Here is a 17,698-nt window from a genome sequence, read left to right as displayed (position 1 = left end):
TGTCCTAAAATACACATCCTCAAGAGAGCTGACTGCCTGCAGATGTGTGGAAGCCACCTACCTTGGACTGCCAAACCAGTCTGTAGGGATTGGAGTAACCCAGCTTATCCATGACTCTCTGGACAGTGGCGCCCACCTCCTGAGGATAGGGGTCCCCTCTGTTGACCACCTGCAACAGAGACACGGGTGTTCAGTCACCAACACCGTGAAGGGTTCTGAGAGCCCTGGACTATGCGGTGAGTTGGCGTGAGCCCTGGACCTGAGGCCGCCCCTTGTCTTCTGCGCTAACGACCATGCCATCTGAGCTCAACGCCCAACTTCCTCGGATCGATTTCATCAGCCAAAGGAGAACACTGTACTCAATCATCTCTAAGGTCCTTAGGAACATGTCAAATTCTGTGTCCATGTTATTCATGGGAGACTGACAACGTATGACGATGGAGGATGGGTTTCTTCAATCCCCCACCTGAAATAGGGAAAATGAGACAGAAAAGCTGGGAAGGAAGAGGCAACAAGGGATGGGCCTTCACTCTTGGTAGTCACCTGAGGGGCTGATTTTATTTCATTTAATTTAATTTTTATTTTTGGCTGCGCTGCACACCTTGTGGGATCTCAGTTCCCCAACCAGGGATTGAACCCGGGCCACGACAGTGAAAGCCTGGAATCCTAACCACTAGGCCACCAGGGAACTCCCTGATTTTAGAAATGAAATTGAAAGAGTGCTGTACGGGGCTTCCTGGTGGCGCAGTGGTTGAGAGTCCGCCTGCCGATGCAGGGGACACGGGTTCGTGCCCCGGTCTGGGAGGATCCCACATGCTGCGGAGCGGCTGGGCCCATGAGCCATGGCCGCTGGGCCTGCGCGTCCGGAGCCTGTGCTGCGCAACGGGAGAGGCCACAACAGTGAGAGGCCCGCGTACCGCAAAAAAGAAAAACAAAAAAGAAAAGAAAGAGTGCTGTACGGACAGTGTACAGAACTACTGAGTCTATGGAGACCAGGTGGACACAGAGTAAACACTAGTGGAATAAGAGAAAGAAGCGGCACGCGGGCTCAGACTCCAGGCTCCTCAAGAGCATGGCCTGTGTCTTCTAATCCCTTTTCCCCACTCTTCCCACAACAGCGGACCGTGGCAATGCTTTGTGCACAGTGTCTGTAAATGCTACTCGCAGCCAGAACAGCTTGCTAATACCTCTGAAAATGTTCAGTAGAAGTGTTACTTTTACTTCTTTAATATTTAGTTGTGTACTAACTCCCTAACCCCCTTACCCTGCTTTATTTCTTCCCATAGCCCTTATGACCTCCTAATGTTCCAGATTATTTTCTTATGTATTATGTTTATCATCCGTCCCCCTTCCCCCATTCTCTGGAGGCAAAGATTTTTGTCTATTTTGTTCATTCCCATATCTTATGATAGAGGATAGATGACTGCCTGGAATATAGTAGGTGTTCAACAAACATTGTCGAAATAAAATGATGAACCTTTTCATGATATTACTAAAAGTTAGTTTGCCATTAGAAACATAAATGTAGAAGGAATGAGGGAAATACAAAGTCACCATTAGAACAGCACAGAAATATCCACTGATGGAGGCTAAAATTAGTGGGCAAAAGTCTGAGGAACGACAAGATATTTGCACCGTCTCAAAGTAGCTTGCCTAAGATATTTGTAATTACAGAGAGAAAAATAGTGACTTTATAATGGACAAATCCAGAAGATACCACCTTAGACAAATGACCAGGGATCACGTCACGAGTAGTAAAACATACTGCCAGCATGTTCCCCTGATATGCTACACTGAGGACAGACCACCCCAGGGTTTTTTTTTCCTGATAATACACGACCTCAGTCTAATCATGAGAAAATACCAGACAAATCCAAATGGAGGAGCATGCTACAAAATAACTAACATTCTACTAAAATCACTCTTCAAAAATATCAAGGTCATGAAAGACAAGGAAAGTATGAGGAACTGTCACAGACTGGAGGATCCTGAGGAGACGTGACAAGTAAATGCCATGTAAGATCCTGGATTGGATCCTGGAACAGAAAAGAGACAACTGAGGAAGAAGTGGAGACATCTGAGTAAGGCCTTCAGGTAACAGCACTGTACCGCCGTTCGGTCCTTAGTTTTGATCACTGGACTCTGGTTATGTGAGATGTCAACATTAGGAGAAGCTAAGGGAACACTGTACTATTTTTGCAACTTTTCTGTAAGTCTAAAATGACTTCAACATAATACGTTTTTAAAAAGTCATACGGGGAAAAAGTCATTAGAAGCGAATGCAGGGGAAAAAGAAGAGCTTGTGAGAACAGTTTTCTTGCTCGACAATCCCTCTGCCTTCCCTACCCCATCCTTATCCTCCTGACTTCATGGTATTTCTCAGTCTCACCCAAGACCCTGGGCAGCAAAAAAAAACCCAAATAAGCAAACCTGGAAGCAGCATCTTCAGTCCTTGAGGGGAAGAACGGGAAGTGAAGTGAGAGACGAGAGGAGAGAAGGCAGCACCTGGAATCGTGCACGTATAAAAACGTGCTTCCTCCTTTCCTGGCTAGAGAGCTTCCCTTCCGGCACTTCAGACACGGCCTCATCACACACAGGACGGTTATAAAAAGGAGAAGGACAGAGCAAGAGGATGGACATGTGAAGAGAATTTGCATGGGACCAGAAAAGAGAACAGGTAGGCTTCCAGAAGAGAGAAATTTCTCTCCAGAGCTGCCTACTGCTGAACCTGGCACCGCTTAGGTGACATGCAGGACAGAGAAGCTGCAACGGGCTTGCCCCTGGTGACCACCAGGTGGCAGCACAGACCAATTAGAAGAGTGGCCCCAGACACGACACTTGTATTAACTCCATTATCCCTGGAGTTAAAACCTTAATAACACCTGAGAAAATGTAATTCTCTACCTGTCCAGCTTTGAAAGCAATGTTTTTAGGTACAATGCTGGTTCTAAGCTGATGAAACTGGCTGCTTATCCCAAGCACTTCTGTATATCATACATACACCAGCTCCATCATTCTTGTCTCCACAAATGCAACAGTGATGGCACAGATGCGGTATCTTAATGAACACCCAGTGTAATATGAGAAACTCAGGAGCAACCAGATCATAACTTGACACACTCTATATTCACTGGCCAAAATATGTTCCCTAGCCTTGGCAAATTAAAAACTAATCACTTCCGGGAATTCAAACAGCCCAAGTCTTGAGGACAAAAGAATGGGGTTGAGGGCTTCCCTGGTGGCTCAGTCTACAATCCAACACCCTGAAACGTCAGGCTGAGTTCCTTCAACAGGGCAGGCAAAAAGCAGTCTCCTTTTAACTGTCCCACTTATTAAAAATTCTTAGGTAGGAATATATCTTCAAGTTACCATTTTAAAGGGACTTATTAAGACAATGTCTATTCACAATAGTATAGTCTGAATGAATTGTTATTAGGCTTCAAGAAACGAGTCTAAAATTAGCACCAAGTTCAGTTTGAGATTTTAGAGTTCCTCCTTGCACTGGGCTTAGGCCAAACGGAAGCTGAGTCCATGTCACACATTTCGAAATCCTCTACCACTGGGTCATCCAACAGAATGTTCTTACTTACAGACATCGGCAGCGAGTGAGCAGAAAAAAGAATGACCACCTCGCGTCTCTTCTCAAGTGGAAAATGGTCCAGTTCTTTCAGAATGTGGTCGGCAAAGCACTGTGGGAACACCAAGAAAGGGGGATAAGGAGGGAGTGGGAAGAAAGACATGGAAGGAAAAGAAAATATTTTTTAAATGAGAGCGACACCAAAACTCTCAGAGAAGCCCTCAAACATCAGAACTGTCTTTGTAAAAAAAAACTGCAAACTGTACAGTCTCTCTTGCTTTGGTTCATCATCAAAATGGCTCATAACGGTTTCAGGGGCCTGGGGAATTTGATGGGAAACTTCTAAAGCTCGCTAATGGCTCACTGAAAACGAACGCTCTGGACGCTTCCCCTTGGGAGGCACAGGGCACACTTCCAGATGGAAAGGAAACACAGATGGGAAGGAGAAGTTGTTTTAAGACCTCTCATTTGCTCGGCTAGCAGGAAAACAGCTTACAGGGTCTTACTAAATCTCCCTTAGCTTGGCTTTCAGGCCTATCACATTAAAATACATTAGACAGAAATAACAGAGGAATAAGAAAATGATTCTATTTTTACGACCTTTTCCTCACTGAGTCAATCTTCATGACAGCCTTCATAACAACAGATGAGAGGTCGTACAACTCTTGTTAAATCCACAGAGTGGGGAGCTGAGGCTGACTGGGGGGCCCGTTCAGCCCGCTCAGCCGCATGGCATCTGCGGAAGCTGGGCTAGAACGCAGCCCCCCTTCCTCGTCACATATCTCTCCACCAGACCAGTTAATTCCCTTCCTTAGTTGGCACGTCCCCCAGTCACAACAATAGGTGCTGAAATACCAGATCTGAAGAGGCTTTCTTTGATCTCACTCTTTAATCACTCTGTCATTTAACTTATAAAGCAAATGCTACAAAGGACATTAATGAGTCAACGGACAAAATTGGAATATGAATGTAGCTTAGATAGATTTAAGTATCAATGTTAAATTTGCTGAAGTTGATTATTGTATCATTGTTATGGAAAAGAATATGCCTGCTGTTTAGGTGTAAAGGGTGGTTTTATAAGTCTGTATGTATGTGTGTGTGTGTGTGTGTGTGTGTGTGTGTGTGTATATATATAAAAAACTTATTTTCAAAAGGTTCAGGAAAAAAATTATGTATACATAGACACACATACATACGCATACACACACAGAGCATGCAAATGATAAAGCAAGTGGGATAAATGTTATTAATATGTGAATCTAAACAAAGAGATGAGAGTTCCTTATATACTATTCTCAGTCTTGTAACTTTTCCAATGCTTGAAATTATTTCCAAATAAAAAGGTGTTTAAAGCATTATTAAAAAAAATTATAAAGGACAATTTACCAGAACCATGTAAATTTGTACTTGTTGGCATTTTGATATATCAGTGGTTAATACTATAGGATGAGCAAATTATTACCTAATAAATATTGGGATATTATTAATCTTTCCAGAACCCGCAAAATTTGACAAATTAATGCTCTAAGGCACAAAGCGGTACCTAGAGAGTTAGTTCCCTTTTCAAAATTTATAATTTACCTATAGAGTCAATGTGATAGGATTAGATACAGATAAAAGCAATATTTTCTGGTGGTCTCTGCAGTGTTTGGAGACTAAGGTTGCTCAGAAAAGACTGTACAAAAGCCTAGATAAGGAGGCCCAATGCAAAGTTTAAGTAGGAGCCTGGAACATACATTTACACCAAATATCCCAACAGCTAGATACAGTAGTAAAATGACTATTTTGAGTAATTACTACCTATAATACGTATTGATAGAAATGTAGACTAAACGCACAATTTTTAGTTTCAGTTTTTACTTTTAGTTTTTGTTTAGTTGGGGTTTTTTTCTATTTCCACTAGATATCAAATCTCGTCACGTAATCGTCATGATACTAATAAAATCTAACCATAAATTTTTGTTTCCTCAAAATTTGAGTAGTATTTTTTCCTTTTATCATCTTGCATAACTGCAAGTAGAAACACAATTTGTTACAGCTTACAACAGACTCAGCCTTTATCAAAATAGAGGAGTCGTGGGCGAGCAGAAGTGTTCCTGAAATCATCTAAAATCCATCTGCGGTATTTTCTATGCTCAATCCCTCTGCAGAATGAAAGAAGCAGGCGGCTCTCAGAGCCTTCAATCACACCATATAGGAGGGCAGATAAATGCCTCTAAAATTCCCTTTCATTTTATGAAGGGAGACTTCCTCAGTGAAGAGACCTTTCCATCTTTCTGCTTTCCCCCTTTTCAAAGGACTGAATATTAATGCAAATCTAATTACTCCCTCAATTAGGGCAGGCAGATGCTGTGCAGATCCCTCGGTTCTCTGCGACCACATGTCAGTGCTAACCTGAAACCCCCCTTGTTTCCAGTCACAGGCCTCCAAGAGCAGAACAGGCAGGCCAGGCTGGGGCTCAGGCGGTCCGGACTGGACCCAGCAAAGAGCAAACTGGGAGGGAGGTTGGGGGGGAGGACACCACACTGAGACCAAAACTACACCCATCCCTGAGGGAAGGTGCCTCCTTTTCACTTCGCACTTTTTACCTAAAACTGGATTTCAACCTAAGCGTTAACCCTTGACAGCACCTACGGGCCTAAGGAAAACACCGTCTGCTCAGGGGCGAGCCGGCCTGCTTTCAACGATGTCTACCACCATCTAGTGGTTATCGATTTTAAGTTACTCCAGGCTTCAAAAAAGTGTTAAGCTGGTATTTTGCCAGAGACGGTCCGAGGAATGAAAAATAAACGGATGAAATCCACATCACTTAGTATTTCTTCTACCTAAACTAACTCGAAGGTAGAAACTTCCACCAACAGAACAAAATAATATTTGTTTGATCAAGGACAATAGCCAGTAGTACTCCCCTATTCAAAGGGCAAAAAGGTACATAATAACACCAATTCAAAGCGTTAGAATTGTAGCTTTAACCGATTCTCCTAAAATCAAACATCTATTACTATAAATATTACAAATGTAAACTATGTAGGAGAAATTTGAAAATTCTTTTAATATATGAAACTTTCTCAATTGAAATGTTAAATTTATTCTGTCTCAGAACATGTAGATATATTACCTTTAAAATTTTTAAATCTTTCGATATTTTAAAGGATTTAGAAAATAGAGGATCTGTTTGTCAGCTGTTCAGTCTATGAATGGAGATTAAATGAAACAACTTGCATAATCTTTTTTTTTTTTTCCTCGCATAATCTTTAACGTTCTTTTGGTCACTGTGAAACACAAAACTCAAAACATAATTCTGCCATGGTCTGTAACTAATACTATTAATCTGAAGAAAGAAAAGAGTTTACCCTTTAATCTTTAAATTTATTTCCTCCTGTCATAATAAATCAAGACTCTAATACCTTTTGTTAATCCCCAGCACACAATTTAAGTAAGAGAACAGTAAGACTCGGGACACCCACAGACCAGGCAGGGACAAGAACCTGACTCACACCAGAAGCTGGGGTGACAGACGCAGCTGGCAGTGGCTGGCTTACCTGAATGAGGAGGGGGTGTGTGGGCCACCTGTCAATCGTGCTCCACTTCATCGTGGGCTTCTTGCCCACTTCGTTATAGTATCTGTAAATGGCATTTAAGCTGCTGCCTGAAATATACAGGGGCCACTTAGTACACGCATGTGGGCTATGGTGAAAATAAAAAACAGACTAGTAAAGGCAGGAATAAGTTCAAAGCAGGTAAGTCTTCTGCACTGAATCAGTCTAATTACAATCACTTCAATGCTCTAAAATGCATATAGATTTAACTACCCTGCAAATGAAGATCACTAAAAAGCAATCAATTTCAATGGCCTTTCAAAGAGCATTGAGACCACTTCTCTAGAGAAGCACAATGGCAGCGGATTTATGAAATACAAGCAGTCATTATCTGCAAGGACCAAGTCTTACAATTGAAAGCATGTTAAATTTTTTTCCCATTATGAAGGTAATCAACCCCATTTACAGAAAATGTAGGGGTGGGAAAGAAAGCAAAAAAGAAGCTGGCCATGACCCCAGAATGCTAATACAGTCATTGTTTTCTTCTAAGGTAGTTCTTTCCAATTATTTTTCTTTACAGCTGTTTTGTTTTACAAAGTTATACTTTTTAGGACATGTGCAGTTTTGTATCCTGAGTATTTAGGGCATTTTTACTTAGTATTATGAGATGAATATTTTCCACATTACAATAAAAGCTTTATAACCATCCTTTTTAATGGCTTGTTTGATAAGAAGAGCAGCTTATTAAGGTTTCTAAGCGCATTCTCTGTTTTTGCCTGCTTTATAAAATTATCATCACTCCCTAGAATAAGTTAAATGAATACCAAATCCTTACAGGTAATCTAACAAAACTTGTATTTCTAAACAAGAGACGGAAACCATGAAAATTCGAAGACTAAGGGAAAGCAGATGGTGACAACACAGGGCGATTTTTTTCCTGGCCTAGAGGAGCTGGCACTGGAGCCAAGCCTTAATCCTAGGAAACTAACCCTAACATGGGGCCTCCTCTTCAATCTTCACGTGGGGCAAATGCTCCAAAACATTGCCACGCTTCCCAACACCACCGGTCTCTCCATGAGAACTATTAATCAGTTAGGTCTCCAAATTAAAATGCTAGCCAGGACAAAGCCATATTTAAATCACATGTACCCTCAGGCTAAGACTCAATTTTCAAAAAAATAAATGGAGTTCCATTTTTCTGAGAATACAATGGGTCAGATAAATCCAAATTGAGTCCATTCCAGGCTCAACAACCATCCCTCCAGAAATCACAAAGTAGTCACCACCATCGTCACATTGCAAACCACATTTCACAGGTGAACAGCATCTTCAGATGTACAGAAGGACTTCGAGAAGCCACAGCAGGTCTTCTGAATCACTCAGAAACATGCAATGAACTATCAAAGGTAGTAATTAAGGGAAAAGCGTAACTAAAAAAATTGCATGATTAAAAAAAGTGATTGATACATAGAATATACTGGTGCTGCCACAATATGTGTCTAAATAAAACAACAGATAAATGACACTCTAGTGGCCTCAAAGAATGAACATGCTTCCCAAAGGCTTTCACATCTCTGAAGTAGGGGTGTACCTGCCCTTACACCAGAGGTAGTAGGGAAAAGCTACAGACACTACTGTTTTAAACACACTGCTAGAGCCAGCTATGAAATGAAACCCTAGTCAATCCTTTGTCATATAAATAACCATCTTCTGAACTTGTTTAATTTTGAGAGCGGACATTTACATGTTGAGTTATATTTCTGAAAGCCTGGCCAAAGTATAGTTTAGAAATTTATAAAATCTGATTTATTCTCCAATAACGTTACCAGACATTTTAAAGTTATTGAGGTACATGTCCAAAAGAAATCACAATTCAAACTCTTGAGGGTGTCTGAGAACTCAGACATTTCCACAGGTGCTCTGAATAAATATTTAAGGCACACACCAGGCTTCCAAGATTTCTTCCAGTAGCCTTTTGTTTTCTCCTTATAGTGATAGAAATAATATGCACTAATGTCCAAAAGCAATTTGGGAGTAAAAATGTGCTGACTGCAAGCCTTGAGAAAGGATGTAAACAAATGTATTTGTGGGTGACAGCAGAAGATTTACCTATACCTCATGATACAGAGATTGGCAAAACAGATTATTCTCCAGCTCCAATTAAGTATATAGGAAACAACACCTAGTAACATTTCCCAAAATCTAGAACACTGAGAGAAGTTTGCAAAGGAAACCCTAAACTGGGTTTTGGTTTAACCAGGAACCGACCCATAACCAAAGCATAACCAAAATACATACCAATATTTCCAATGTTATATGGACATCTCTGCTGGCAAAATGGAAACAGCTATCAACTTTGCTACATTAATAAGAATATTAGGGTAGCCATAAAAATAAGGGTTATTACACAAACATAGAAAGTGGCTTAAGGTTCATTACTGATCCATTATACAGCTGCATTAAAGCACTGAGCACTGGAAGCCACTGCCTTTCACCCACCATTTGTAATTCTCAGTCAACTGGCTAATAACTCAAGGGACAGATGAACCATGAGATTTCCAACGGACTGACCTGAACTCTCATGTTTAAAGCAGACAGACTGGATTTGCCATTCAAATCGAAAATGATTTATCGTTTCCTTCCGCGCTCAGCTTCCCTGGTTACTTTTGCCAGGGCCAGATCTACCCTCCCACTGTCAGAGAGAAGCCTTACCTGTGGTAGAGCAGCTGTACTGTGGATACTGTGTGAAAGCAATCGCCCTTTCCAGCCCATCTCTCTCCATCTCCTCAACTGCTTCTTCTGTTAACGGGTGGACATACCGGAATCCAATATAGTATTTGTGAGGGGCTATTAGGAAGCATGTGTGGAAAGGAGAAAGCATTCATCTTGATATAGATTCCAAACAGAATGCAGTGTCCAGAACAAAGACAGTTACCCTAATTTCCTATGGTGCTGATAAAGTGAGCAGGTTTAGAACAGTCCTTGGATTTTAGCCAGGCTTCTGCTGGTATATGGATTTTTAACCACTGTTTTCTGTGTTCAACCATTTAGCATATGGTTTTTAAAACTCAAGCTTCTGGGCCTTATTCTCTGCTCTTGGCTGAGATAAGAGAGACTCAAGAGCAGAGAGCATTTATCCTTAAAGTATAACCTCCTCTCATGTACCAGATACCATGGGAGACATTGTGCTTTTTTTTTTTTTCTCATCTAAACCCCATTTTTCAGATAAGGAAACAGACTCTCAAAGGTTAATGAACCTGCCCAAAGTCACAACTAGCCGATGGTTGAGATGAGATTGCAACGTGGGTCTCCCCACCCCAAAGCCTGTGCTCCTTCCATGGCTCACCCCCAGCCTCTTCCAACACCCGGGTCCCCTCCTTCTGTTCCCTCAGACCCCAGGCCACCTAGTTTATATAAAAGCTCTGGGATGCTCGATAAAAGTGCACGAATAACAAATGATTCAAATGATTCTCCTCACTTATATGAAAAACAAATCAACGAACAAACCAACAACAATGCTTAAGTTGGAGGCGCTAAGTGGGATTTAAAAATCATTGTTCTGGGGGCTTCCCTGGTGGCGCAGTGGTTGAGAGTCCGCCTGCCGATGCAGGGGATGCGGGTTCGTGCCCCAGTCCGGGAGGATCCCGCATGCCGCGGAGCGGCTGCGCCCGTGAGCCATGGCCGCTGAGCCTGCGCGTCCGGAGCCTGTGCTCCGCAACGGGAGTGGCCACAGCAGTGAGAGGCCCGCGTACCGCAATAAAAACAAAAAAAACAACAAAAAAAATCATTGTTCTGGCACCTAAACGGCCCAAGTCAGGGCACAGCTTTGCGGTCCTTCTCCTATCACTTTACCAATTCCCTCTCCTATCTCCTCCTGTATTTTTAAAGCATCTTCAACCAATTTCTTAGGCATTTATAAAATCATAAAACTGAAAGTTTCCTAAAGTTACCCAGTTTTATTTCCTTGTCTTTTCATAGGATGACACTCAACTTATACTCAGGGATGAAGTTGAAAATACACTACATAAACATTAAGTAATAGTAAACCTGAGATGACGTTACTGTCCAGGCGTAAGCCAGGGCTTCAACTAAGAACATGACACTAAATTGCCACAAGAAACATTTAGGTTGAAGTGAAGAAAAAGATGATACATTTATTGCGTGTGTGTGTGTGTGTGTGTCTCTCTCTGAGTGTGTATATACATACGTGTGTATATTTTATACATATGTATATATGTGTGTGCTACATATAGATATAGATATAGAAAACATTCCTCAGAAACTTGACCCAGGGGACTGAATCAATGGAGCATGTTGCCAAGAACAGAAGCAGAATATCGATAGGGGAATAGAAGCATGTCTGTGCAGGGGAAGGACAGTCTGATTCAATATTCTCCGGTTGGGAACTACAAAAAGAGGAAGGAAGGGATACAAATGAAATCATTCTCAGCTGCCTGTCCCTTCTAGGCTACCAATTTTTTGGTCTCTTGCATAAAATATGGTGACCTGCAGTTAAAACACCCCAGAGGGCATGGCCCTGTAAGCAAACTCCAAATGACCGATTGTTCAAAGATTACGTGGTTCGTGCTAAAACTGCCAACTATCACAGTATCATCAAGTCCACTTTTCAGGAGCTCTTGGTGCTCTGAGCTGAGGCTGAAGTGGAATTTGCTTTCTAATCTATCTTGAGACAATCCAATGATCAGATTGACACAGTAAGATCCCCTGAATGCCGGGGGTCAACCAGCTTCTCCTGTTTTTTCTTTCCAGCTGCCCGGTAGTTGAAAGTTGTAGCCTAAATGCCTGGGGTCTGGGAGTTCTTCAAATGTTACAGATTAAGAGAGGTGGAGAGGCCTCCCTCACAGATAAAAGCAGGGCGGTGACCATATCTGGAAGTGAGACAGAGTAAAATACTCTGGAAAGAACAGATAATGGTTTCTAAACGGTCCAATTCAAGACGGCCTGCAAAAACATATCTTAGAAAAAGTGACAACGCACTGTCTCCAACTGGGTCTATCCTGAGGAGCTAACAAGCACGCATGGAGGTTCCTGGCTCCCCCTGCAGGAGCGCGGGGAGAGGAAGGAGTCTCCTGGATGTCATCTAGCACCACATCTGGTGGGCAGCACATCTGGCCAGAGTGAGCGCCAAACACAGGACTCGCTGGCCCAGCCTCGTCCACCCTCAGAGCAGCTGCTCAGTGAACACTCCTGGGTGAGAACTACAAAGAAGTAAAACAAGGAACAAATAGAAAAGCCATTTTTTAAACAGTAAAACTTCATTAATCTCCAGTCCATTCATTTAGCACGTGCAATAGTTCAAATGTCTGATTTGTACATGATTCTTTGAGAGAATGGTGTGAAGTTATTATAATGCTTTGTCATTTGTATCAGATCATGAACCCTATGCCAACGGTGAATAATAAAAGCTCACATTTCCTGAATTTTTATCATGTACGCTGCACTGTGCTAATGCCTTTCAGGATTATCTTATTTCATTTTCACAGTGGTCCTACGAGTTGGGTTCTGTTATCACCCCCATTTTCAAGATGAGGTTTAGTCGGGTAAGTTATTTGCCTGACGTCATACAACCAGGGATGGGGAAGCCAGCTCCATCTGAAATGAACCCATTTTGCATCCAATAAAGAACGAAATTATTTTACTGAGTAGCACTTACTTAGAGCTTCATTAAAAGCAGCCATGTATAACTAAACTATAATTTTTAAAATGTATTTTAGATTTAGACTTTTCATGAAGTGAAATGATTGCACTTCTCATCTATTTCCTTCTGTGTCCACTAAATGACCGCAATGCAGTATTACTACATGAAACCAATTCCAAGTCACATTCCCTCATGTCACGCACTGTACTTAATCAATAGTAATTCTATGCAGAGCCTGTGCAAGTCTCAAAATATCTATACCGGCCACCAAGCAACAACTACTTGCCCCAAAAATGAGAGTCTGAAACATTTTTATCTGGTTGTAATCATCACTTTTTTTTTTTTTGACTAAAGAGAACTTTTCCAAATACATGTAAACAAATAGACACAGTTCAAAAGTAAATTTTATAATTTTGTAGGAAAAAAAGTATAAGAATGGAGGAGGAATGAGAAAGAGATGAATAGAAAGGAAACCCGATGATGGCCATTCTGACCGGTGTGAGGGGATACCTCGGTGTAGTTTTTTTTGTTTTTAAATGGAGAAGGTGACATGTCCTTCACCTCCTTTTTTTTTTTAATTAATTAATTTATTTATTTTTGCTGTGTTAGGTCTTTGTTTCTGTGCGAGGGCTTTCTCTAGTTGTGGCAAGCGGGGGCCACTCTTCATCACGGTGCGCGGGTCTCTCGCTATCGCGGCCTCTCTTGTTGCGGAGCACAGGCTCCAGACGCGCAGGCTCAGTAGTTGTGGCTCACGGGCCTAGTTGCTCCGCGGCATGTGAGATTCTCCCAGACCAGGGCTCGAACCTGTGTCCCCTGCATTACCAGGCAGATTCTCAACCACTGCGCCACCAGGGAAGCCCCCTCGGTGTAGTTTTGATTTGCATTTCTCTAATGATTAGTGATGTTGAGCATCCTTTCATGTGTTTGTTGGCAATCTGTATATCTTCTTTGGAGAAATATCTATTTAGGTCTTCTGTCCATTTTTCGATTGGGTTGTTTGCTTTTTCATATTGAGCTGTTTGTAAATTTTGGAGATTAATCCTTCATCAGTTTCTTCATTTGCAAATATTTGCTCCCATTCTGAGGGTTGTCTTTTCGTCTTGTTTATGTTTTCCTTTGCTGTGCAAAAGCTTTTAAGTTTCATTAGGTCCCATTTGTTTATTTTTGTTTTTATTTCTCTAGGAGGTGGGTCAGAAAGGATCTTGCTGTGATTTATGTCATAGAGTGTTCTGTATAGCTGATTCACTTTTTTATACAGCAGAAACTAACACACAATTGTAAAGCAATTATACTCCAATAAAGATGTTTAAAAAAAGAAAGAAAGAAAGAAAGGAAACCTGAAAGCAGGAAGGAGAAGCAGCAGGAAGGGGTGAGGGAGGGAGGGAACCCAGTGCTAGCCCCACCCAGTGGCAGCTGGGGCTTCACTGCCAAGCTTCAGGTCCACTCAGCAAAGCATGAACAGCAGGACAAGAAGCTTCTTTCTGGGTAACCTGGGCGAGCCCTGAGGGAGCCACAGGGCCACATCTGGTAATCTTCTTGCTCTTCAATGCAAAGTTCCCGCAAAGAACCTGCTAAACTCTGAGACTGTTTCCTGTTTCCTATATCCACACTCTGTGTGATCATCAGCTGCTATACTCGTTTTGTAGGGTATCCCTCCAGCAAGTCTTCAAAGGATTTTTCTCTCTGCCCCTGGAGCAGCCTGGCCTGCGGCAGCAAGGCTCCACTAGACTAGAAGCTTCTTGTAAGTAGAAACCATGTTTTTCAACCGTGAGTAGCAGTACTGACCAGCGCAGGGCACTCAGTAGGCCACTGATGAACGAACGCGTGGGTGGTCTTGGGCTGCATTAAACACCCCCAAAGCAGGCTTGCTTAAATGATGAGGTGGTCATCTACCACGCAGCAGAAAGGCAGAATTGAACTTGCCTGCCTCGGGGGTCCCAGCGTGGGCCACAGAGGCTGGTGATATGCCCTAGGGTCATCAACACCAGGTATCTGATAGCGAGTGGGACACTGCTATACATCCAGGTCATTCCATGGGACTCTTTCCAGACCAACCAGGGAGGCAGAGGCCACTGCTGGCCTGTCTGGTCTGGACAAGCCAGCAGTCTCACCACAGAGAAAGAAGGAAGTGGGAAGGACGCACGTATACTCCTTTTTCAAGGCTGACAGCTCTACTAGGGTTGTTATGGTGATGGGTGCTAGACTAAGACATCACCAGGAAAAATGGCATCTTTCCGCTGCCTTCGTCCACCGAAGACAGCATAGCAATTGCAGATCTGGTTCACGCTAAACATTTTATCGTGATAAGCAGGTCATGACTAGAGAGTTTGTTCTCCATCGGGTAGGTATGAGGTGAGGTCAGCCAAGTTTCCCTCACCCCACATTTTAAAAGATACACTGTGTCACATGTGGCTGAGCTGTATAAGAAATGCCCTGAAGCCACAAGTGAAGGCAGGGAGAAAACCTAACATTCAAAAGCACAAGTGAACAATTTTCCAAGTGAGATGCTCTGCTGAGGGCTGGAGCCCTTTGTCCCATGTGTGACACAAACAGTGGATTCTGAGAGCAACTCGAGCTGCTGCTCAATGAAACGCTTTTGGTCCTGCCTAGCGGGGCTGCTCTCCGTGAGGGTCCACACTGTGTCACACTGTCCTGATCCTGAGCCCTAAACTGTCTGCAATGAACACATTTCATGTGTCCTAAGATGCACAGTATTTGTTTTAACACCTTATATTGGTCTACAACAGACACCATCTTAAAATTAACTGACAGAGGTCTTGTGTCTTCATATTATATAAAAACCATGGTGTGTCCAGCAATCAATGGTGTCTTGAATGCAATTAAATACGGCACTTAGAGTTCCTTCGTGTAGTTAATGTTTCATTCTGCACATTATAATTTGCGTTAGAGGCTCTCAGAGAACAGTCACCAGATGTGTGCAATCCTCTTTTCAGTGCCATGCCCAACGAGGCACTTAAATGACTCACGATCATGGTATTGCCAAGAGCTGAAAGCGGTTGCTGAAAGTTGCTTAGAGCCTCATGGCTGCAGTAGCAGCTAGCTAATTCTGCTCTAAATGCTGATCTAATTAGTCATCCACACAGAAAGAAACAACAATAGCAGCAGCCTCAACCTATTTCCCAAAGATTTCTTTCCAGGACGATGATGTATGCATCTGTTTTTTCATGGTAGGTAGCCTCTTCCTTATAATCCAGCTCAACTTAACACACACCTCCAACTTCCTTTTGAGACTAACGTTCTGAAACTTTAGCTTTTTTATTTGTAACATAAGGAAGTAATAGAAAAGGCATACATCAGGGAACAAAGGAAAATGCCACAAGAACTGAGTTCAGTGGCCAGGCATCATGTAGGACCCCCTGCAAATTGAGAGCTGCTGGTACCCAGAATTGCATTTGGCTTCCAACAGTGTTGTGAGTTTCATAACTATACTTTGAAAGAACAAACCTAGTGAGATGTGAGTTGAGAAACACCATACCTGTGTGCGGGGACAACTCATCCAGCAGCTTCACCATGCCTTCCCCTTGCTTAGTCGTCCACATCTTGATGGGGGATCCGCCTCCAATCCTGCGGTACTGCTCCTGAATTTTGGGGGTTCGGCGTTTGGCAATGAATGGTCCCAGCTTACTAAATCATTGAACATTGAAACCATTTTATTCCAGCTAAGTAACCTCAGAAACATTTTCTACTCAATTAAAAAAAAAAAGATAAGCAAAATTTTAAGAGCCTATTAAGATCAAGCCTTTAAAAACAGAAGCTCGAGGTCAGTGACAACAGCCTGCTCTTTCGGCCCAGATTAGAGAGAGAGAACCAGACAGTCTCTGAGGAGTATCCACCCTGCCCTAGAAGCTGTTCTAGCAGCAGGCCCTGAAGATTCAGGAGCTCAGACACCTGTGCAGAGCACCTGGCTGTGTGCTAGCTACTAACTTACCACCTCTGGATCCTGTACCTAATAGGAACTAGGACGTACAAGACATTAGGCAGCGTGCAGCCCTCTTATTTAAGAAAATGCATGTTAATCCTATGATATACTTGCCCACGTGAGCAAAGACGTATGCACACAAATGTTCATTGTAACACTGAAAACAATCTAAGTGTCCGTCAGTGAGGCACTGGTTAGATAAATTAAGGTATGACCATACAATGCAATTCCATACAGTCATGAAAACAGAATGAGCCAGATCTATATAATCTGTTATGGAATAATCTCCAAGAAAAATTAAGTTTCAAAAACAAAAAATAGCAAAGTGCCAAATGATGTACATAAGTACATTCACGTTTGTGTAAAAAAGGTGTGTGTGTGTGTGTGTGTGTGTGTGTGTGTGTGCATGTATATATACACCTGGATGTGCCTGGACTATTTCTGGACCTAACAGTGCTTACCTCTGGGGTGGGTAGGTGGGAGGCTGGAGTCCAAGGGGAAAGAAACACCTGCTTTTTACTATAAACACTTATTAACTATTTGCAATTTTTTATCGTATGCATATATAAATTTTTTTATTAAAAAACCCTATGCTTGGGCTTCCCTGGTGGCGCAGTGGTTGAGAGTCCGACTGCCGATGCAGGGGACGCGGATTCGTGCCCCGGTCCGGGAAGATCCCACATGCGCGGAGCGGCTAGGCCCGTGAGCCATGGCCGCTGAGCCTGCGCGTCCGGAGCCTGTGCTCCGCAACGGGAGAGGCCACAGCAGTGAGAGGCCCGCGGACCGCAAAAAAAACCCCAAAAAACCCTATGCTGGGTGCTCTGTGATGACCTAGATGGGTGGGATAGGGGAGAGGGGTGGGAGGGAGGGAGGTCCAAGAGGGAGGGGATAAGTGTATGCATATAGCTGACTCACTTCACTGTGCAGCAGAAACTAACACAACATTGTAAAGCAATTGTGCTCCAATTTTTAAAAAAAGATAT

The 17,698-nt window shown here is 42.7% G+C and overlaps 1 protein-coding gene across 1 annotated transcript in view; it reads right to left on the bottom strand.

Annotated features, from left to right (window-relative positions):
• FECH (ferrochelatase) overlaps positions 1-17,698 on the bottom strand; it is a 35,147-nt gene that overhangs the window by 5,809 nt on the left and 11,640 nt on the right. The window contains exons 4-8 of the mRNA XM_060121173.1: positions 16,272-16,420; positions 9,829-9,963; positions 7,120-7,226; positions 3,591-3,689; positions 62-169 (exon numbers count right to left, since the gene is read on the bottom strand). Of these exons, the coding sequence (XP_059977156.1) occupies positions 62-169; positions 3,591-3,689; positions 7,120-7,226; positions 9,829-9,963; positions 16,272-16,420 (598 nt within the window). The remainder of the gene's footprint in view (positions 1-61; positions 170-3,590; positions 3,690-7,119; positions 7,227-9,828; positions 9,964-16,271; positions 16,421-17,698) is intronic.

This window comes from Lagenorhynchus albirostris, chromosome 14 (assembly GCF_949774975.1).
Source record: "Lagenorhynchus albirostris chromosome 14, mLagAlb1.1, whole genome shotgun sequence".
NCBI lineage: Eukaryota > Metazoa > Chordata > Mammalia > Artiodactyla > Delphinidae > Lagenorhynchus > Lagenorhynchus albirostris.
Note: the sequence above shows the minus strand (reverse complement) of the source record. Positions and strands in the feature narration are given on the sequence as shown.